General features: G+C 46.2%; 1 protein-coding gene and 1 non-coding gene across 12 annotated transcripts in view; both read left to right on the top strand.

The window, feature by feature from the left end:
* The window catches only part of RBFOX1 (RNA binding fox-1 homolog 1), a 1,985,071-nt gene that overhangs the window by 803,718 nt on the left and 1,158,009 nt on the right, over positions 1-23,344 (top strand). For all 11 annotated transcript variants that reach the window (XM_064478203.1, XM_031433195.2, XM_064478206.1 and 8 more), the window contains one exon: positions 19,726-19,788. In XM_064478203.1, the coding sequence (XP_064334273.1) occupies positions 19,726-19,788 (63 nt within the window). The remainder of the gene's footprint in view (positions 1-19,725; positions 19,789-23,344) is intronic.
* On the top strand, positions 18,514-18,677 carry LOC116147275 (U1 spliceosomal RNA). The gene has a single exon (XR_004130808.1). It is a non-coding gene; the product is annotated as a U1 spliceosomal RNA (small nuclear RNA).

The following is a 23,344-nucleotide window of genomic DNA, read 5'->3' as shown; positions in this document are numbered from 1 at the left end:
AAGGAATAAATATCTATGAGATACATAACTCTGAGATAATTTAGATACTTTGTATCTTAAGTGGGGGCATGTGACTACAGCAGGGTAGAAATCCAAGAGAGGCAAGTTTAACCTCCCTGGGTGGGCTGGGAAATGATACTTCCAACTGTACTTGGGAAGTGATATTTGAATTGGACCTCAGGAATGATATTTGAATTGAGTGTGCTTTTCCTATACAGAAGGTCAAGGAATGGGATTCCGGCCAAAGGAAACAGGATGAGTAAAAATCTCAGATACAGAAGTGAGACACCCTAGATGTGGTGGCTGGACTGCAGGGGGCAGGATGAGTTGGTCAAGAGAAGAGGAGTCTGGAACAGTTGGGCGAGGTCAGTTTGTTGCGCAGATGCCATGCTAAGGAGCGTACCAGCATCCTGTAGGCTGTGCGGAGCCACTGAAAGTTGTGTGTGCGAGTGAGTGACGCGGTCCTCGCAGCTATGATTTTCCTAGCTCAGTGTGTTGGATGAGATCTCTCCCTCTTTGGAATATTTCTGCAATTATAAGGAAAGCAAGAAGGGAAAAGCTGGAGGGGAGGGTACAGCTCAGTGGTAGAGTGTGTGCTTAGCATGGATTAGGTCCTGGGTTCAATCCCTGGTACTTCCATTAAAAATAAATAAATAAACCTAATCCCCCCTCCCTGCAAAAAGAAAGGAAAAGCTGCTTTACTCACTTAGAATTTCATCAAAGAGTCAATCTTTTATTTCCTTCTTGTGGCTAATATGCCTGTATGGGTTTGAACTATCTCAGAATTCCAGGGGCAAGAGAAAGGGAAGAATTGCACGGATTTTTACCCTAAGAGTAAAGAAAAAGCATTTCAGTGAATAAAATGAAGGTATAATGTTTGCCCGGAACTCTAAATAGTTAAATCAGGCATCTGAAACTCAAATGCCTACTCGGGGCACCAAATAGGTAACTATCTGAGTGATGTGGCTGGAGGCAATAGAGACCGGTGGGGACTGGGGAGAGCACATGCCTTTTCTAAAGGAAGCACCCGCGACTCAGCTCATGGGATTCTTGCCGTGCAAAGTACAGTCTCATTATGGTTGGATACTGCAGTTTATCAAGAATTCAGTTAGATTTATAGATATTTAATGTTGGTTTTTAAGCATCAGCAACTTTTTCATAAATTATTTTAAATGGTGAGCAGTTCAAACATTATATACATATGGGCCATTAAGACCCGCTGGTTTGCAATTGTGGTCTCTGATTTAGACTCAGCAGGCTTAGTTTGGAATTTCGGTGCAACGGGCAGAACCAGATCTGAATGAGCCTGCTTGTAGGCTGACTTTTACCCATCAGTGATCATGGGGCACCTACTTCACGCTAAGCCCTGTATGAGTGTTTATAGAGGCTATGAAATTAGCCACACAGGGTAGAGAATTCTTAGGTTAAGTCACTTTTGGAAACTTGCGTGTTGGCCATTTGCATGCAAGCACCAGATTGTCCTTTTGGCTGTCTCTCCGTGATGATGTATCAGCAATTGCCGGGACATCCCTCTTATTTTGAGTCCCCAGTGGGGAAAATAATGAGCATCAAACATGATGAATTTAAACAGAACGATGAGCCATTGTGCTGTATTTTTAAGTCATCCCCTGTCATTTAAGGAGACAAACCGATACGCAGTTCACATCTTTGTTTAGTTATTTTGTTTCTTCCCCGAGCCCCACTACTACTACCACCGGCAAAGTGCTGGATTACCCTGGGGATTTTCATGATGATTCCGCCTTACTTGTTTTGACCATGACTCTGCTCTTTCCAGTCCATCTCTCTCTTTTTCCTCTCTCCTCTGACTCCATTTGTGGCAGAAAGCTCTTAAGTGAGTCTTTACACTGGAGGTTTGTATGCTCAGCCCGTCGGTCTGTGTGCTATTACCGAGTTTTATCCTCTGAGTACATAGCCTGTAGTTGGGTTGGAATATTAAGTGTCAAACTCCAATGCGCTGGTGAGAGATTTGCAGCAGCCAGCGGGTCCCTTCTGCATCCCTAAAAGCTGCCGGGCTCTCTCCTCACTGATAAGCGGTCACATTTCACACGTGTCAGATTGCTGGGGTGAAGCTGCTGATACAGTGCGTGATGCTGAAGGGGGCTGTTACCTGCAGCTGGCCTCTATCCTGAAACGAGGAGGGCCCGGGACACCTGCTCAGGAGGAAAACGTGTAGAGCCGGCTGTTCACAGATGTGAGGGTTACTACAGAGAGCCCTGGGAGCATTTTGTCAGTTTTGTTTGCAAAGAGATAGGGAGTGGAGGATTATGATCCTTGGCGCTGATAACATCCCCTGGGCCACCAGCTAATCCAGCAGGACACCAGATGTAACACAACCATTTTATTCGCACATTTCTGTATGGTTATCTTGGAAGGCAGGGATGGAATGAAAAGGCTTAGTTTAGGAGATAATCATCAAACCACATGTCTCCCTCTTCTGCAAAGGAATCAGAGCCCTGGGTCTGCCTGTATTTAGGTAATCATAGCAAATACCATTCTTTGCTCAAACATTCATTGAGCACCTACTGTGTGCTGGGAATCTTGCAGGATGCCATGGGCACGGTGCTGAAGGTACCAGAGATCCCATCACGGATCTGGTCACTCATCCATCCACTCATCAGACACTGGCTGTCAGCTTGGTGCCAAGTTCAGTGGTAGAGTCAAATAAGAAAGAGGGTAAAAGTTTGGTTCTGGGATCAGAATCCTAGCTTTATCACTAAAAAAACCGGGTGACCTTTTTCCTCAAAGCCTCACATTGTTCATCTGGAAAATGGGTATTAAAGCAGTTCTTGCCTCAAAGATCAATATAATGATCACAGGAGATGATATTTTAAGATCGCTTTGTGCCCTTCAAGGTACTCAGTGTTAGTGATTAGAGCTCCATATGCTTACGGTCCAGGAGGCGGATGCAAATGGGAGCGTAGGGTGGACACCCATGGGTCTGCCATCAGGTGGTGGTTTGAATGCCAGCCTCACTGCTTACTGGTGACCTTACCTGTGTGGTGACCTTGAGCGTGTTCCACAACCTCTCTGAACCTTGGTTTCCTCCTCTGTAAAATAAGCATGATATTAATACTTATTAGCTCAGTTCTCCCATACAGTGTCCTCAACAAAAGTCTGTTCCTATTTTCCATCACACTAAAGGATTCAAAGGATCACCCGTAGCTCCCCAGGTGCCTCCCATTATTATGTGCCACAGGTATCCATCCCTAAGAGGTAAAAAAACAAAACAAAACAAAACAAAACAAAAACAAAACAAATTATCAATTTATTTGACACATTTTGGTTTTGTCTTTAGGTTTTCAGAATAATCAGTGTGTAGCAGCTGCAGAAGCTTGATTCTTTTTCAAATCAAGTTCAACATGGCTGCAAAGTATCTGAACTTCGCCTTTGGCTAAGCAGAGCCTAAGCCTAATGGGCTGAGTTAACATTGCGCATGCATACAATTCACCAAGACCTTTTTTCTGGGTTGGCGACCGTGCTTATTAAAGAGTAAAAAGACCTTTAGTGCTAATGTACCAAGCAGGGTTCAAGAATGACAAGCCATCTCTAGAGAGCCTTTCCCAAAGGTTAGCCATTGAAATGAAACAAATCATGGTGCGTTCACAGATTTTTGGATGCAAATGTAGTCTGATGTTTAAATGGGTCACGTTGCCCTTTGGTGTTAATGGAAGATTGGGAATTACATTCTGTTTTGGTTCATGGGTGACCTGGCATACCCCTACCCACCACACACACATAGTAACTTGGAGCTTAAGAGGCCAAAGAGTTGCACTGGGAGGACACACAACCTTGGCCCATTTCCCTGTTGTCTTGGTCCTCATCTCCGCCATCCCTGTCTTTGTGCCCAGGTAAGGCGCATCTGCCTCTGCAAGCCACAGTCTGTTGGGAAGCAACCTGCGTAGTGGCATGGGTGGTGGTGGCTTCAAAAGGCAGGATCAGGCTGACTACTAACAGTACAAAGAAGGAAATGCAAGTGCCTGACGCATTTGACATCCCTAGGGACTCATCTCAACGGGCCGATCTGTTTCCTCTTTTTCCTCTTCCATGTGTCTTTTTTAGATGATGATAAAGTAACTAACATCATTAAGTGGCTTCAATTAGCCAGGCAGATCTAAAGACTCTAAACACATCAATTCATTTATTCGTATGATTCCCATACGAATTCCCATATCACAGTTGGAGACACTGAGGCTCAGAGAGGTTGAGTAACTTGCCCCAAGTCGCACAGCCAGCACACGATGAAGTGCAAATTAACAGCTCAATGCAGCGGCTTCAGAGGCTACATTTTGCAGTAGCTCCCGGAGCCTCTGTCTCTATCTCTCCCACCTCCAGTCCACGCTCTACTGTGTGGCTGGCTATTCTCTGAAAATACAGGTCAGAACATGTCCTTCCGTTCCTCAGACATCCTCCATGGATCCTTCTTGACTACAGAGCGAACCCTAAACTCATATATTTAGAGTGGCCCAGAGCCGGGCCTTTGGGGTCTGATGGGCCTCACTTAAGGGCATGTCTCTTCTTGTCACTCAGGTGTCTTTTAGCAACCAGTCTCTCTGAGCTCGGTTTGCTCAGCTGTAGAGCTGGCAGGAGAAACTCCTACTTTGTAGAGTTATCAGGGAGATGCCTCTGTTCGTCTGGGTAAAGCATTAAGCACAGTGGCTGGTACGTGGTAAGTGGTCCTTACGTTGGTGCTATGATTACGTACGTCCCAGAGAGCCTCCTCCATCTGGTCTCATTTTTCCAGGATCATTCCCCTCAATAACCTCCCCACGTATGGGCCCCTGAAGATAGCTCAGAACCCCCAATATGATTTGGAGCATCACGCTTCCACCTGGTTAGCCAAACTCTCTCTTTAAACTGCAGTATTTCCGTTTCTTCGTTCTCCCCTCCTCTGACTGCAAAACAAACAAAACCTAATTATTCTCTGTGAATCATCTCAGCTGTCACTTCACCATGTGTATTTCCTCCACTGCCCCCCGCCTCCCCCCACCCAGCCCCAAGTCAGAACCCGCCTGTTGCTCTGCTTGGAACCTGGCTTTGCTGTTGCTTTATATCAGCTATTATTAATGTGAGCTCGGTTAGAAAACGGAGCTCCCCATCCATCTCTGAATCCCGAGCGATACCTGGCCTGATACTTTGATGGTTTTCACGAAGTGGGAGTTCAGAAAATGCCGAATGGATTAATGAGTGGGTACACATGTTAAAACGAACGAAAGTAACTTACGTGTATTATGTTCCCTTTAAAGGCATTTACTTCCTCTGAATTGTCATTGAAAAAATCCTTGAGGATTAGAAATAAAACCTGGGAACTTTGGAATGTAGATTTTTTTTTCCCTTTTGCTTCTTTAAATTGTAGATGTATATGAGATGCCCACATATTTCAAATCTGAAAGAAATGCTGCTCACCCAGACTCTAAATCCACGTGGAGGGAATAACCCAGAATCTCGCATGCATGAATGCTGTATTTTTATGGGGTGTCACATGGTATTGAAGGATATGGACCATGGGTAGAAATTAAGTGAAATTTTTTTCCAGCTGCCTGGCTAGGAGTTTGCTTTAGGATTAAGGACTATTTTCTTACTAAGTGGCACAGACCTTATTAAAAGCAAGTACCTTTATTAATGTGATCCTGTTCTAATTTTTGTAAAAGGTTGAAGCAATGTCGGGTAAGCTGGAGCATCTCCGTGAAGCAAGTAAAAGTAACTCAAAATTGTGATTGAAAAGATTCTTCAGTGGCCAGGGAGGGTAGAGCTCAGTGGCTGAATGTGTGCTTAGCATGCAAGAGTTCCTGGATTCAATCCCCGGAAACTCCAATCAATCAATCAGTCAATCAATAAACAAACAAACCTAATAACCTCCCCCCTAAAAAAGAAAAGATTCTTCAGTGAAAAAATATTACAGAGAAAGTTTAGGAAGCAAGTCTAGAAATTATAGTAAATGCTCCATCTGAGCCCAAACTTTGAGGCTTCGCATAATAGAAGTTGCTAAAATTCATCAAAGAGATACGTGTGTGAGTGCTTTGGAAGCGTTTTACATTCATTACTTCGCTTCAGTCCTCAGAGCGGTCCTGTCCTGTGGTTTAGGTACTGCTAGCCTCCTGCCAGAGGAGGATGCTGAGGTTCAGAGAGGTCCAGAAGTGTCAAACCCAGAGAAAAACCGGCACCCAAATTTTGCTCACTTTAGGTCTTGAGTTCTTACCACTGGTTGTTACTGCGTCTCATGAGAAAACTGGCAAAGCAAATATTTTTATCTTGAAACATCCTGTTTCCTAGGGCTGAGTCTACAATTATTTGTCACTTAATGTGAAATCAGGATGTAAAGAAAATATGCCCTGAAACAGGTTTGAATGAGGTCTCACATTAAATACGTAGCTTTTGATGATGAGTTGATGTGGTCCTCGGACCACTGACCAAACTTTTGAAGACTCTGGTCTGGTTTGAGGATGTTCCCTTCTCCCACGCGGAGATGTTGCATGTCGTGTTGATCCACTTTTCTGTCTGGCTGTTTTTCCTTCCTTGCATTGTCTTTATTTCTCTGGAACGTTGTGCGAAATGGCTTGGTGGTGCTTTGCTGAATTTGAAGGACTGGCTATGGGGAGTGTTCTTTTATCTTCTAAAAAACCACTGCATTTCTTTCTCTTTTTTTGGAATTTTTATTTTAGGGGGAGATAATTAGGTTTATTTATCTACTTATTTTTAATGGAGGTACTGGGGATTATACCCTGGACCTTGTGCATGCTAAGCATGTGCTCTACCACTGAGCTATACCCTCCTCCCTTCTACTGCATTTCTTTTAAAATTAGATATTCCTTTCTGACTAGATGACTTTTCTCTATTTTTGTTTGATTTTTTTTTTTTTTTTTTTTTTGGTGTGTGAGGGTTGAGTTTCATACCAAGAGGCACACCCAGTATATTTTATCTCGCTGTTGTCTCCTGTTGAGAATTACATACCTTTTTGGGATGTCTTTGCTGAAGCATGCATTGATTTTTCCTCCTTATGAGAATGCACAGGAAGCAGAGCATCTGGAGAAATTAAAAGGAAAGAGCAGTTTAAATCATGAAGGTCTAACCCCTTTCTTTTGCAAAGGAGGAAACTGGGGCTCAGAGGTCAGTAAGCTAATCAAGGCCAAACATACCAGGTGGGGGAAGGGGGTGGGAAGGGATAAATTGGGAGTTTGAGATTTGCAGATACCAACTAATATATATAAAATAGATAAACAGCAAGTTTCTACTGTATAGCACAGGGAACTGTATTCAATATCTTGTAGTAACTTGTGGTGAAAAAGAATATGAAAATGAATATATGTATGTTCGTGTATGACTGAAGCATTATGCTGTACACCAGGAATTGACACAACATTGTTAACTGACTATGCTTCAATAAAAAGTGAAAAAAAAAATATATATATATATACATACACAAAAAAGGCCAAACAGCTAGTTAAGAGCAAGAAGAGATTAAAGCCGCTACTAATTTAAATTAGTGACTCATTTAGGAAACAGTTTTTAAAAGAGCCTTATATGTTTCGGAATACCAAATTTAGGGAGAATGTTTTAGATGTAAAGAACGTAGCAATGCATCTTTGAAAAGCACCCTTGGTGACGACGCGGGGAAAAAAATCACGGCATTACCAGCACAGGCACTTGATGTATTTTGCATCGAGGTCTCTCCCACACTTGGGGGCAGACCCTGCCGCAGCGATTGTGTCGCGATCTGATGCTTACGGCTCTTATACATAAAGATAACAGCACCCAGCTTGCCTTGATAGTTTTACCATTTCCTCGAGATTACATTCTTGAGATGATGAGACCGGCTTGAATTTTCAGTGTCGTTGCGAGACCTTTCTTAGGTTGAAATGAATTCTGATAAGCTGATTATCTCTGGGAGGGAAATATGATGTCCACATTCCATAGCCTAGTTCCTATCACGTTAGTGCCATTTTCATTTTGAGACATCTTCCCTGGTCTGAATTAAATAAGGTAATAAGGTGCTCTGGAGTCCAGAACGTATTAAATAGAATTTTTTTTTTTTTTAAACTGAGACCTACAGGGTAGAGGATGGGTTTTCTTTATGGTACATTTCTCGCTCTGTGTTGAAGTAGGCACAACTAGTTTCCTTTTCCTTAAAGAGCAGTGAGTTCTGAAGCTCCAAAATAAAGTGTTGTCAGTGGTGTAAATAATGCAGTAATCTGAGCAAATCTATCACACCATGCACTGAAGGCGTTTTCTTTCCTTTGGTTTTGGTTTTGGTTTTTTGGTCTCTTTTCTCCCCTCCTCCATACAGTCTAGTTTATGCTATGGTTATGGTTGTGTATTGTTGGCACATTAATCTTGGTAATAGAAACAGAAAGCTACTTTTCATGGGGAAATAGATTGATTCAAAGAAAAGGTGATGAATGAACAAAAGCAGCATGCCTTCCCAAGGATGTGCTCTGTACCCAAGCTCTATAAAACTGTTTGTATCTCAGCCTCTCGTGAGCTTTCTGATGGCCGCGTCCATTCTCCACTTCACATCAATGGAACTGGCTGGTTGATCCCCTCCAGCCTACCCAGTGTCATGGGAGGAGGTCCATTAGGATCGTGGGAGAATCTTTCTCATGGTGCCATATGCCTGAAGAGGAGAGTCCAAAGGCTGGGGAGTGAAGGTTGCCATTCAGGGGAGGAAACAGTTACTTAGAATCACCATGTCTGAGTGGCTTTTGTAAGCCTCTTGCTTGTACCCACACAATTTCTCTCTCCAGTGACAGAGATCAACAAAAACAGTGAGATGATGGAGAGTAACCCATGTGAATTGGTTGGGAAGGGATTATCCGTTTTGCAGAAACCTCCTCTGTATGGGAGAGCTGATCACGGCATCGCGGCACATCTAAGCTCTACTCTCGTAAAAACCCAATCGGTGCCTCTGTGGTGTCACCCCAGGCCTCCTCTGAGCCGCCACGAGCAAGTGATGTTTATTTGGGATGGGGACATTCTCTCTGAGAGCAAATACAGCAGAATTGCCATTCAGATCAGGGTTGAAGTCTAGTTTCTCCATGGGAACTTGCACAAATCCTTAAGCTCTCTGAGTATTATGCTTCATCTGAAACTTAGAAACAAGGATGCCCATAGCATAGGGATGTCGTGAGAATTCAGGGGGGTGCTGCATGCAGACAGCTTATCACAGTGCGTGGCCCAGGGCGAGCACTGGGTGTTGCTTCTCCTCCTCCGCTTCCTTAGTATTATTACTGCTGTTCTCCGTTGTTATTATTGTCTCTATGTATACCCTCACATACCTATGTCCCTATTTGTCTCAAATTGATATTTACTGAATTTCTTTAACTTCCAATATTTCCCATCACTTTACCTGTTTCTTAAGATCATCTTCAGCTGGGGAGAAAGACTTGGATGTGGTTATAGTGCGTCCAGCTCTTTGGGCTTCCACTGTAATCACACTCTAAGCCTTTTCCCTTATGTTATCTCATTTAATCATTGAAAGAATCTGCAAAGAGTCACTGCCATTTCTACCTTATACATGAAGAAAATGAGGCCCAGAAATGTGAAGTAATTTACTCAAGGTCACACAGCTAGGAGGTGCTAAAGCTGGGATTTGTACCCAGGTAGGTGCGACTCCCAAGGTCAGAGCCCACATTCGTCTCTTCAGATGTTGTCTTGGGTCCTTTAACTGACCCATCAGAAGCTGGATATGGGGTCAGTTGGGAAACTGGGCTAAAGGAAGAGTTTTCAAGGATGCGATGGTTTAGTGATGAAGCCCTGGATCTTAGGCTGAGACCCTGGCAATGCCAGAGAAGAACGTGGTTGCCATCTACAATTATTCTCATTCATTCATCCATTCAGCAGATATTTAATGAGCACGGGTTTTGTTCTAGACTCCGTGTAAGTTGCAGAGCTTTCGGTGGAGAACAAAACCCTGTGTGTCTGAGCCCTCATGGAACAGTCAGTCAGTCCAGCAGGAGAGGCGGATGCTGATCAAATGGTTCCATTTTGCTGTGTGGTTGTAAGTGAGATAAACGTGATGACAAGGGAGCCAGTCCTAGATCTGCTGCAGAGGCAGATGGAGGCGGCTTTGCTAAGGAAGCGATATTTGAGCTGAGAGTTGAAACTGCGCAGGGTAGAAACCAAAGGGGGACTGTCTCCTTTCCCTTCCACCCCGGTTCCTGGAGCTGGCGAGTCGCAGGTAACTCTGAGCCCTCTGCCGTATCGATTTTCATGTGTGGGAAGGAGCAGAGCTTTTGGTGTCCAATTTCTGCAGACGTCGCTCCTCTCTTGCCATCTTGAGGTTTTCATGTGAGAAGTTCAGCAGTTAGGACAGGGATGAGAGCCTCTGGTCTCCTTAATACCGAGTACGTTCCAGGCGGGCTCCGGACACTGATGGATATGGGTAAACTCAGTTCCCGTGAACTCATGGACGTCTGCTGAGAAGCCTCATTCCTCTTGGTGGAAAGAACTCAGTGGCCGTTTCTGCTGTGACAGGAAGGAACATTTTCATCTCCCAGGCAATTTCATGGGATGCTCATAATCAGCCTGTGATCCCCATCTCTTTCTGCCGGTCTTTAATCCTTCAACCCAAGAGTCTGTCTGCAGGAATTAAGAATCTTTCCTGTCTCTAATTGACTTTGCCCCGCCCACCCCTAGTACCTCTAAGAAACGTCACAGGCCACAGCCCCTGTAAAGGGTGCAGATGTGGAATTCTCTAGGTTTGGGGTGGCACTGGTGAAGGAAACCATTTTGGGGAGACTGCTTTATGAAGTGGGAGGTTACACTTTCTCTGCTCCTGCTAGACATGAGCTCCAGGGCCCCCAAAAACTCGTCAACATCTCCATTTTTTAAAAAATGATAGGTTTACCGAATAGTGGTTAAGTAAAAAAAAGTTAAGTATGAATTGTACAGTCACACAGAACTGGATCTGGATCCTGGCTTTGCTGGTTACTAGCGATAAGACCTAAGGCAACTTCTTTCAGATTCTTAAATGTCAATTTCATCATCATCAAGAGGGAAATAGTGGATGTTATGCCTTGGGGGGGGGTGTTTTGTAAGTAAAATGCCTGGTACGTGGTAAATGCATAGCAGTTACTACTAGTAATTATTATTATTATTATTCATATATTTACTTATTTAGATCTTTGAGAACCTGTAGTGAATCTGTGTAAGCTTCTGTGTCAAGGGTGGCAATCTTTTTCTATAAAGGGCCAAGTAGTAAATGTTTTGGAGTCTATGAGTCAGAGTCTGCTATGACTACTCATTTCTCTTATAGTGTGAACACAGCCACAGATAATACACAGATGAAGGAGCGTGGCCATGTCCCAGTAAAACTTTATTTACAAAAACAAGTCATTGTTGGATTAGACCCACAGTCTGTAGTTTGATGTCTGATCCACAGGGCAGGATTCACTGGCACAGTTGCCTGGCCTTGAACAACCCATGGTCCTGAATAGGTCTCACCTAGATCATTCAGTCCCCAAAACATAAGCTGTAAGCACCAGAAACCCCACCCGAGCTAGGCTCAGCCAAAGGGGCCCTTTCTTGCTTGGGAAGGCACTCCAGTATCTTGAGTGTATCCTCAGCATAGGGTGTTCAGGGCATTAGCAGTGGTGGAAGAGAGACAGAAACGCTGCCTGGGACCCAGGTGATGAGCTCTGCCTGGGTCCCTCTGCTTCCTTCTGTGTCGGCTGCATCCTCCCCGCTTCCCACAGGTGGCCTTGCCCTGCTGGGCTGTCTCCCTTTCCACCATACCTGCTCCCTAAAGGCGCCCCAGCCCTCAGTCTGTGTCTCTGCTCAAGTTCCATGTCGATGAGCTGACAGTGGCATGTTGCCTTCATGTCCAAGTTGTAAATTCCTGAGATGGGGCGCCTAGTTCCCATCTGAGAGTCAGGTCTCCCCCTCTTCCAATCATCTGTCCTGGGAGAAGCAAGCGTTATGAGCAAGGCCAGGCATCCCCAGTCCTGGAAAGCTGCCCTCTTAGGAAGAGGGATGTGGGTACAGAGGACCACCAAGGCACCTCCCCTACCTCTTCCTTACTCCTAAAGCAGACCTTTGCTGAGTGACTTCTCCGAGTGCCACTTTTTTGACTCATCACTGTATTCAGGTGCTTGTTCCGGGCCTGGCCACGGGGACATCTCTGCTTTGCTTATACAAGAAGAACTTACTAATACTTCCCAGCTGAAAGCACGTACCTTGCTCCCTTCTCTCTACACCCAGGAAGTTTTAATTTTATAGAGATTGAAATAATCAGGTCTCATGTGTATATTTCCTTTCACAGAGTCGCTACTGCATGCTTTGCATCGAATGTCCTGTCTTATGTACTTGGTGGGAAAAAAAATCATCTAAATACACCTTGAAATTTCCCTAGAGTTCCGCTTCCCTCTTCACACTGGGGCTAGCTAAAGTCTGGAGCAAAATAAAAAGAGCCTCGTGGCCTTCTGCACATCCTATTATCTCTGCCAGGTTCAAACACGATTGCTCTGCGAAGGCTGTGGTACCTTTGCTCCTCCTGGCCTTGAATCTGAGAGCCAAAGGATTTCTTTGGAGTACGCCCAGCAGCATCTTTTTGACAGACAGTGCAAATTAAAAGATCCGGGGCGGCCCAGGAACCGGGGACCCACACGTGCCCCTTGGGTTTTCATTTACAGTTAGGCAGTGCAGACACAATTATTGCTGACAGGGAAGCAGAGGCTGGTGACAGAGTGCATGTGACAGGAGGCTCATGCCAGCCCATAATTGGGAGGATTATTTTTAATCAGAACATACCCTACAGCCCAAACATTAGAAATCTCCTGTAAGGCCAAGACAGGAAATTAAACACACCAACAATAAGCCTCAAAGGGAGGGTGGCGGGTGGGGTGTAATATCGTTAGTCTCTTGAGGGTCCCTCGAGCTTTAAGGAGAGAAGTTTGCTTCCCGAGGGAGGGAGACGAGGACGCATCCTCCCATGGTGTGGACACAGATAGTGGACCTGAGCCCTTGCTGGACAAAGTGAGTGCAGCCAAATTAAACGCAGCAGTCAGACTAATTGATGTTCATTGCCTTTAAACAGTACAGCAAGTCAAATGTAAGCCTTTGAGCAGCTGCTACAATTGTATTTCACCAGTGAAGGAAAAGCCCCGTTGGTTTCTTATTTTGGGAGATCGTAAAGGACACCTACTATGTGAAACCCGGTGCTGTGTTGGCCGCTGGTCTGCCTGGGCTCTGCTGTCCCAGTCACCTGGAAGATCTTACCTATTGGGCAGATTTTTGCAAAGCACATGTTGACTTTGTTTATTGAAAGGGCTGTTGTGGACCAAGTAGGCATCATTGTTGGCCGTCTGTCATGATCAACGTTTATTGTCTGGCAATGCTAGGTAGTTCTGCTATGTGATCCTCACACCCAGCCTCTAAGGAGCCAGGGTATTATTCTCTCCATTCGAGAAGTAAGAAAACAGAGGCTCAGAGAGGTCAAGCAGCTTGCCCCAAGTTACGTAGCTAAATGAACCTGAGAAGTGATTTTGAACCTGAGTCTGGGTCCCGAATCACTATCGCACTGTCACTCAGGAACAAAGTGAATCGTAGCCTGGCGCTGTCCAGTGCTGAAGCTCTAGTGGAGAGGACAGACAGAGAGACAGATGTCCGCAACTTATGAGAGCTCATAAGTACAAATGGGATTCTAGAGTGGAAGGGGGTGGGAGCTCTTTCCTGTGCTTGGCGAGGTCTCCCCGAGGAGGTGAAGATTAGGTCTCTGTTTACCAGGACTGCCAGGCATGATGATGTTAGAGAGATGGTAGGGGAACTCATTCCTTTTTAGTTTAGAACTATTGGCTGTTGGACTGTGTTCTTGTTCAGCTCAGTCCTTACATTCAACAAATGCAAAGAGGGAGAAAAGGATCTTTAGGGGAATGCTCAATACAGAAACCAGGCATCAGATGCGGGAATGGGGTAAGGCGCAGAAAGAGATGTTGTGGGGCAGTCAGCTCCCAGAGTGTCCTGGGCTGCCCTAGCTGTGTGGGTGCTGATGCCTGCTGCAGTGGGCGATGGTGGTTTAACTCATGACTCTCAGAAAACAAACCACATGTTTATAGTAAAACGACATATTGATTCTGAGTCTGGAGCTCAGGTGCTCAGGTCCTACAGAGAATTCAGGGACACACAGAATCATTTGCACAGCCAGGTGTGACTGGTCACTGCTGCAGTGATGGCCAGTGGTCAGCACCCTCGTGTTACATGGCTGAGAGTCGCTGGATTCCCTTGGGGAGGTCACTGTCTCCACCCTCACTTCCTGCTCCGGCCCACTCGCCTCCCATCTGAGGTGTGGCTGGCACCAGCCCCTCCACACTCCTCCATTGCCAGATCACACATCGTAAGCCCATATGGTCCTGGCTGCATTACTCTGTGCTGATGTGGCGTCAGGCCCCTTTTAAGGACAGCTAAGCTCCAAATGCCTGGATAAGGCCAGGGGCTACCAAGAAGCTTGAAGACAGTGCATGCAGTTGTGATGTCTCACGTGGTCAAGATACAGCAGGCGTATCTGAGAGCAGGGCTGGTAGAGAGGCCCCCAGCTGGGTGAGCCAACCTTTGAGACACGCAGCTCGTTTTGTTGGCAAGTAACAGAGACCCACTCAAAGTAGCTCAAAAAATGGGGATATTCATTACACAGCACAGGAGTGAGTCTCAGCACTGAAAGATGGGGAACGTCAGTCCCAGGAGGACCGGCATCCTGAGCCGCTAAGTAATTCGGCTACGAGGCAGCCCCCCCCCACATCGAGAAGCCTCCCACCCCATGGCTCCTCCACTCGTGCCTGTTTTTCTCTCTGCTCCGTTCTTCCTGCTCCAAGGCTTGGCTGCTTCTGTGTTCTCTGCACACGTGGCAGAGAAGGGTGACCCCATGATAATGGAGTCTTGGTTCTAGCAGCCAGTGGAAACTTAGCAGTGCCTTCCAAATTCCTAGGAGAGCATTGAACTGAGATCAAGTGGAAGTTCCCTCCCTACTCGGCACAGTCCTAATGGAACCAAGGTCAGGTGCTTCAGACCTGATTTCTGGACTGAGCTAGGCACAGAGGGGGTGGGGAGGGAAGTGACTCTTAGAGAAGTGGTTAGTCACTGGAACTGTGTCTGAAGTTAGCCACAGGGTGAGGAAGCCAGCCCTCCTCCTCCCTTCGCCTCTCCCCCCAGTCTTTCCTTCTGTCCCCCCTTCCCTCTCTCCTTCCTTCCTCCCTCCCTTTCCTCCTCTCTTCTCTCCCCTCACCCTCGCTTCCATCCATCTTTCCTTCCTTCAGCAAGTGCTTATTACACGCCTTCCATATCCACTGCAGGGTGGTCGGTGCTAGACTTCAAAGGGTGCGCAGGCGGACGCAGTCCCTGCCCTCATGGGGCCGACACACTGTGACACAGGAAGGCTTGAATCAGAACCTTTTCAGTGGACCATTCAGTGACAGCTGTGAGAGGGGTTCTGAAGGAAGGATAATGGACTCCTCAGACCACGTAGCAGAGAGTTCCACCAGGAAGCACTGATGAGAGTTAATGGGGTGCCAGGAGCATCCCAGGTCAAAGACACAGCATGCGCAGCATCCCTGTGGAAGGCGGGCAGCGAGGCGTGACCCAGAACCGGGAAGTCCCCGGCGCTGGCACACAAGCGGTCCAGAGGGAGGGTGTGTCTGTTCACTAACAACCAAACAAGGTAGGGGCCGTGGCCGGGAGCGCACCATGCAGGGTGTCAGGCTGTGTCCAGAATGGCGCGGGCAGCCATCCGTATAGGGTTTAAACCATCATGTAACGTGGTCGCATGTGGTTTGTAAAGGTGTCTCTGCCCGGCCCGTGGAGGGCTGAGAGGGGCAAACGCAAAGTCGGGGGGAGGAGGTGTTAGCCGCCCATCGTGGTCGCCCGTGTGCGGGAACCCACGAAGCAGTGCGTGGCGGAGTCTGCAGAAGCAGAATCGGTGCAGTAGCCAGCCCTGCTGAGAGAGTCTGACTTGGAGACTTGGGCGGCACCCTGCCTGCCCAGGGGTCATCGGCTTCAGCGTCTTGGAAGTAATTGGTTCGCTGATCTGTGCAGAGGTGACTGCAGCTAATGCACGAAGCGAGCATTCGCCTCCGTCCTGCTCGAATTTGTTCTGATGTCCTTCCGTTTCCTTGGCGTGCAGCTCTTTAGCTGGGGCGGAGGTTCTGTACCATGAAAATCCCATCCAGTTTCACTGGTGCCCGAGATTCTCCCTGGTCACAGATTGCTCTTTAGATAGTTTGCAGGAGTAATTGCAAACTCAGGACAATCTTAGTTTTTTTGGCCATCTTTATATTTCGTAAATGACATCACTCCTTTGTAACTCGAGAGCACATCTTAGATTTTCCTTGCTGTCTGATGCCACCATTAATGACCATTTCTGTTCTCACCTTGTAACAGTGGTTCTCAGCCTTTGTTTGTTTTTATAAAACAATCCACCTAAAGAATTTGACTGATTCTTATTAGTATAAAGGAGGGGAGGCAGTTATAAAATTCAACTGCAGGTCGGATTTAAAATAGATATAAAGGTGTGGGCACAAAGCTGACATGGATGTGAAATTAACCTCATCGCCTGAGTGCCAAGCAGGGGAGGGCCACAGATGGTGCTCAGAGGAAACTTCTTCCTGGAATACAGTTCAGTGCCCTTCCTTGGTGCTGTAGCACTTTGGGTCAGCGAGGAATTGCTTCTTAGTCTTTCCAACACAGTGAGCAGCTGCTCAGAGGCTGGACGCTGTGCCAGATGGCAAGTCTACTGAGTTGGATAGAACATCGCCCTTGCCTCCAGGAGATCGCAGCCCAGACATACCAAGGCTACAGCTGGTTAGAGGGAGTGTGTGATTCTTGTCTGGCTAGAAGGGCCCCTGGAAAAAAAATCAAGTCCAACTGGATGGGTCAATGGAAGCTACAGAGAGAAGTTCACCTTTGGGTGGACCGGGAAGAATGAGCTCAGACTGGGCCAGGTGATTGGCAGTTCTGGAAGGACGATGTGGCCAAGGGGCTAGAGGTGTAACGGTGCCTGTTGTCTTGCAAGTAGTTCAGTTGAGCTGGATCTTAGAGTATGTGAGTGAGTGTCTTAGAGGAGGGGGGAAATGACTGAAAGGAGGAGGGGCAAGGTTAAGACGGTTGAACCTGAACACAGGATCTGCAATCAGTGTCTGTGGATACATGATCGGTCTCTCTAGGGTACACCACTGCTAATATTTCTATTATTAGGATAATCCTCCAGCTGAAGTGCACTAGGGATTTATAGGAGACAACCATATGGTGTGACTCTTCATTTCCTCACTGTCCTAACTCTTCCTCCCAAACCACGTTCTTCCACTTCATCTGGTCACATTCTCCCCATCATTAAGATCTCAGCTCCATTGCCACTTCCTTGGCAAAGCCTTCCCTCACATCCCTGACCAAGATCTGTCTTCCCTACTAGACTGTAGGCACCAAGAGGACAGTGCTTGGCATTAAGAAAGGCTTCACAAATAGGAATAAAATTTTAAACAGCGTTGACTTTGTGCCAGGCACAATGCTAAGTGCCTTACAAATATTAACTCCTAATGCTCACCTCTACCCACTGAGGTAGGTACTTATGTTTATTTCCATTTTGCTGAGACAAAGAAAGGTTAAATGACTTATCTGTGGTCACAAAGCTAGGAGATAGTGGAGACATGGATGGATAGATGGATGGATGGATGGAAGGGAAGAAGGAAGGTTGGATGGATGGTCGTGTTGCTGAACCAGACTTGGGTTTGCTCTCTCACTCACGGTAAAGCCAATCTACTGACACTGGGTTGCGGTGAAGGAAAGTGCAGTGTTTATCACAGGCACCAGACAAGGAGTCCAGGGCAGCTAATACTCAAGAAACCCAAACTCTCTGATGGCTTCCAGGGAAGTTTGTACAGGTAAGGTAAGGGAGGGGAGTCAACTATGTGATCAGCTCATGCACAATTCTCCGATCGGTTGATGGTGAGGTGACAAGGCGGTGTCACAGGGGTTAACACTATCAATTCTCAGGTTCCGGCCGGTCTGGGGGCTATATGCTCATGGTCCTCATGTTGTTAATTTCTTCCATTTGGTGGGGGTTTTAGTATGTGCATCAGACACTGTTATCTATGTACTTCAGGGAGGAACTAAAGATTCTGGGACTGTCATATGGCTGACTTACTGTTGAAATTGTTACCCGTTCTCCTGGCCCAGCTACTACTTTTGTCATGGCATGTTCACGTCCTTTCCATCATTAATTCTTGAGCCAGGCTTTTCTGTCTCAGGGCAGGCCTGGAAGATTAAAGCTTTTCTACAGACAAGAAGCAGGCAGAGGACATGGCGGGGGCTGTCCCAGGAAGCCCCCGTAGGGCCTTGGTTATAGATGGATGTGCACTATTACCAGCATCCTCACTACGTCATAGCTGTCTGTACCCTCAGGCATCTCCAGACACTGGTTTCTTTTTCCAATATTTTGGAACCACTTGATGTTATCGGATGTCCTAATTTATCAACACCAGTGGACTCACCAAATATGAAGTTAAAAAAAAAAGGTTCATGCTTACCTGGCAGGGGAGATACCACGATCACGAAGAGGGTTGTCCCAGGGCGAGGCTTATGCATTGCCCTCGGGATGTGCTGACCCCTGCGATTTCCCCAAATGTGGGAAACTCGACTGCATAATTTGTGGTAGTGGGGGACTGCATTCATGCTCTTCCCTAAAACAAAACAAAAGTTCATCATATTAAAAAGGAGGGGGGCACATTTTTCAACATGCGTCTGCAAATAACGTGTGTCATTGAGCTCTGAGACTTGTGAATTGCATTGAGTGTAAGATGTGTCACTACTTTACAGGAGGGATTGAAAGAGGGCTGGATCAGGATTCTAGAACACTGCAAGCCATTCCCATCTCTGCTGCTGAAGTTTCTTCCCGAGCGGTAGCAGGTCAGGGCCCCAACTCTCTTTGGGACTAGGTGCCATGGGCCTCTTTGAGATCTATTACGAAGTCTTGATTTTTCTGGTTGAAGATGACCTTTCCCCCAACTCCCTGAGGTATATGCTTATTATAATGGCCATTTGCAGTTCAGCTGATATTTGGTTTATTTAAATATTAATGAAAATGAATCTTGCTCCTTCTGATTGGGAGATGATAGCCATGTTTATGAAATGTATTATTGATGGGACCCCTTCTGTCATGGTTTTATTCAGTGCAAAACGGAGTCACTTTGGACCTTAGCTGTCACGGGACTGAGCATTACAGATTCTTCGAGTTGTAGAGTTGAAAGGAAATTCAGAGTTTGGTTTTATCCTGCCTGACTGCATGCAGGAAATTCCACAGTAATATCTCTGACCTGAATAACGTCTTTCCTCGAAAACATCCTGTGACAAAGAGCTCACTGTGTAAGACAGGAGTGGAGCAGGGTGGTTCTAAACTTCGTGTCCGATTGCCCAAGTTCAAATCCAGGCCCCACCACCTACATGTGTACTTTGTACAACTTACTTGAACTGTCTGAGCCTCAGTTTCCTCTTCTGAAATAGAGAAAACAGTAACCCTCCCTAACTGGAGTGTGAAAGCACTCAAGGAAGATACATTTGAAGACTTGATCTTAATCACTTCCGTCACCGTCATCACCGCGATCTTTGTTGAATTCAGTGTAATCAAGAACCTGTTTTAGGGGTTAACCAGATGTTACTATGACAGAAAGGATGCAGACCCAATTCAAGGATGCATTTCTCAACGTTAACGTCTTCCCTTCTTTTCCTCCCTAGGAAACTGCTCAAAGAACTCATGCGAGTGGAACTTACTGCTTCCTTGATCGGACTCAGCATTCAGTAAGTGCAACCGCTTTTGAGCGTTCATTACCTCAGTCCATCCATTGCCTTGATTGTGTTTGCGATGAAAAGCTCTCTTCTGCAGGCCTGGGGTTCCCACAAACACTTTGCTGCCTGCCTGTGTCTTTCTTTTCTGCTCCACTGCATTGGATTTGGAGATGAGAAGAAGGTTTGCTAGGTAAAACCCCACCCCCCACCCCCCAGAGCAGAGGAAATGTCTCAAAGTGTCCATGGTGCATTGACCTACTGATTACTGCCTGGGGGTTAAATTAAATGTGCTTTTGTTTTCTTTTTGTTCCCGGAGTTTTTCTCATCTGGAGACAGCACTCCCGTCTCCCAGGCACGGGGCCTCACACAGTCAGTGCACGGCAGCAAACAGACGAGAAAGTGAGATGGTGTATTTCTCAAGGTATTTGAGAACGGTTCATTTTGCACTTTCTCGGCCAGAATACGCCACTCCTATCCAAAAATTACTGCAAACAAGAAATTCTGTACTCTTTAAGATGCTGGGGTACATTTTGGAAATTTCATTTGCTTTTTAGCAAGTAAGCACTTTCCGCCGGCTGCCTTTCTCGTTGCACACAAGGACTTTATTTTTGGTGAAGCTAGCAGTATTTTGTCCAATTTCCCCAACTCTTATTTTCCTTCACCAGCATTTGGGGTCATGGCAGTGATGCGCTGTGTTTCCATAAAAGCTCTCCTCTGCAGTGGTTGTGTCGGCAGACAACTTGTTTTGTGAATAAATCTGTAACAATTTAACGATACGTATCAAAATTTGAAACGGCTAACCTAAGGAAATACTTATTTTCTCCAAGATGTAGCTCCTTTCATAGGTTTCAGAATTTCATAACGTATTCTTCTTCTGAGAGTGCTGGAGACTAATTTGATACATCAAATATCATAAAGTGGCAGGTAGAATTGGAGGCTGGGGGACTCCAGGCCTGGAAGAGGCTGATCAAAGGGAATTCTTTTGCCCTCAGTGGCATACAAGCCTCCCCTTCCTGCTGTGGCATTTGCATACGCGAAGGGAGCGGGGGCGGAGGAGAAGGAGACAGAAAGAAATAAAAACATGGTGTATTCGGCGCCGGCTACATCAGAATGACTTAGTGTAACCCTGATCAGCTAAAGCGTGTATCACACAGGAGATTAGACCCACAGCTTTTGTTCCCAATAATAAAGGAAATTTCATGTCTAATTCCCCACATGCCTCATCCGTCCTTTAATGCCTTTGAAGTTCAGGCTGTAGCATTTCCTGAAAACTGGGAGATTCTGTAAGTGAACCGAGGAGGGGGCTGTTTGGCATGCTGGCTGTTCGGATCAGTTTGGTGTAAAGTTAACTGCGTGTGTTGCTTTAGCTGGTCCTGTTTCAAGCAGCCGCCTTGTCCTACATGCCTTTGTGGTGCTGGAGCAGGCAGGGGAGGAGTGGAAGACGGTGGGCTCTGAGGATGGGTTCTCTGATTGCACGTGACCCTCCTACTTTCTCTTTACCTTCTCAATGTGATACAGATTACTGCTTCTCAGAAAGAAACTCACGTTCCAATCCTAGACTGGGGCTGAAGTTTCTAACCCCAGGGGAGGCTCTGGTCCCTGAGATAATTAGTACCGTGTTGTAAGGAACTCACGTTAATTTGTCTTTGGATATGGTATTTCCATATCTACAATTGCAGTCGGAAGAGAAAAAAAAATATTAATTTGCTGCTCTGAACCCAGTGTGCAGATATCTGATAATTTTTTTTTTTAAATTAAAAAGGAAGGAATGGAAAACCTCCTCATTGGGGATATTTAGAGCTATTGCCCAATCTCTGTGTGCCTAATAGATTCCGATTTTCCCCTTGTGATCAGAGCTTCCCTGGCACAGTGAAACCACGATCAGCTTCCAGAGCCAACAAATCCCTTCTCCCGGAATGTAGATGGAGTTCTGGGAGGTTGCTTGGTTACCAGGAAAGCAGATGATCTGGCGTCTCCCCTGAGCCTCATGCCTGGTCCCTGTGTCCTCTTCACCAATACCGTGCATGGTGCATCATGGGTCAGGAAACCGCTCCAGCCTCTCGTGGGGTTTTACCGAGAGCAGCCGCTTTACGGCTGGCGCTTGGTCAGATCTAGCGCTGTGCCTGGGCCGCTGTTGTGGCTAATATCTTACTTTGGTCTGAGACAGCCTGATGTTGATGCCTCTCTTGGCTTCAGAAAATCAGTGTTCACTTCCTGCTTCCAAAGTTTGGTTATCTTGCACCGTTTATTTTTTTTCCCAGAACGTCCCACGCGTATGGGGCCTTTTTGGACACAGACTGGCCGGTGTGTGTGAGGCACAGAGTTGGCTCGCATGACCCAGCGTCTATGGAGGCTTCCAGCTCCTTGCATCCTTTTGCGATCTGTGTGCTAGAAGGAAAGCTGGAGGAGGCCAGCAGTAGCAGGGTTGTTGGTTGAACTTCAGCCTTAGAGTAATTCCTACAAGTGGAAGCCTTCCTTTGACCTCTTTCTTCTGTTCGATTACTCTTTCATGGCACGCTGGATCAAAGTTATAATTAATTCATTAAGTGAGCAAAAATTAATGGAACTCTTTTTCTTTAATCCAGTGCCATTCAATAGAGCCTTATGTGATGATAGAAATATTCTTTATCTGTACTCTACAGTATGGTAACCATGAGCCACATACGGCCATTGAATATTTAACCTGTGGCTGCTACAACTGAGGAACTAAGGTTGTGATTTTATTTGTTTTTAATTAATTTCAATGTAAGCAGTATCACGTGACTAGTAACAGCCTACCGTATTGGATGAGGCATCTCTAGACTAACGGCCCTCTGAGTACAAAGGCCAGATGTGAACTGTCCATCCTCAAACCCAGACTAGATGATCAGTGGGTAGGGATCAGAGTAGACATGGGTTGGTAAACTCATGGTGTCCCAAGCCCTTAGGCATCTGTCTCCTCCTGCAATCCCATATGCCTTATCCCCCCACAGGGACCCTCGCTCCAGAGCTAAAGGGCTAATGACCCTCCAGCACCGTCCTCTAACTCCCCAGCATGTGTCCATTCTAACTGGTTGTTGCCTAGCTTATGCTGGTTGTTAAATAATATATAAGCTCTGGTTATATCCACAGCATCTACTACAGTAATGGCTGTAACAGACGGTCAGTACTTGTTGGGTACAGTGATGGGTGATCCCATGGAGAGATGGAGGGGGTGGTGAACAGATAAATAAGTGCATCTCACCTGCTGATGGAGTATGATGTGAGTGGGAGAAACAGAATTGACATTAGACCAGAGACCAGCCTGGGTCATCCTGATGGCTGGTTTCTTCCTCAGCTTGCCGCTCAGTGTTCCTCCTCAAGGCTTCCACCTCTGCTTTGTCAGCTGCTCAGCCTAGAACAACGGGCTCCAAATCCATTACTGGATTCCAGTGCCATGTGTGGCTCAGGTTGCTGTACCCCATCCCTGACTTCTGCTTGTCACTTCTGACTCCAAATGCCTGACATCAAACTCAGAGCAAACCCGCTCACTCACCCAAGGACACCATTCTCTTTCCAGGCACCCCACCAAGCTTCAGTCATCACTGAC

This window comes from Camelus dromedarius, chromosome 24, assembly GCF_036321535.1.
Source record: "Camelus dromedarius isolate mCamDro1 chromosome 24, mCamDro1.pat, whole genome shotgun sequence".
Lineage (NCBI taxonomy): Eukaryota > Metazoa > Chordata > Mammalia > Artiodactyla > Camelidae > Camelus > Camelus dromedarius.
Note: the sequence above shows the minus strand (reverse complement) of the source record. Positions and strands in the feature narration are given on the sequence as shown.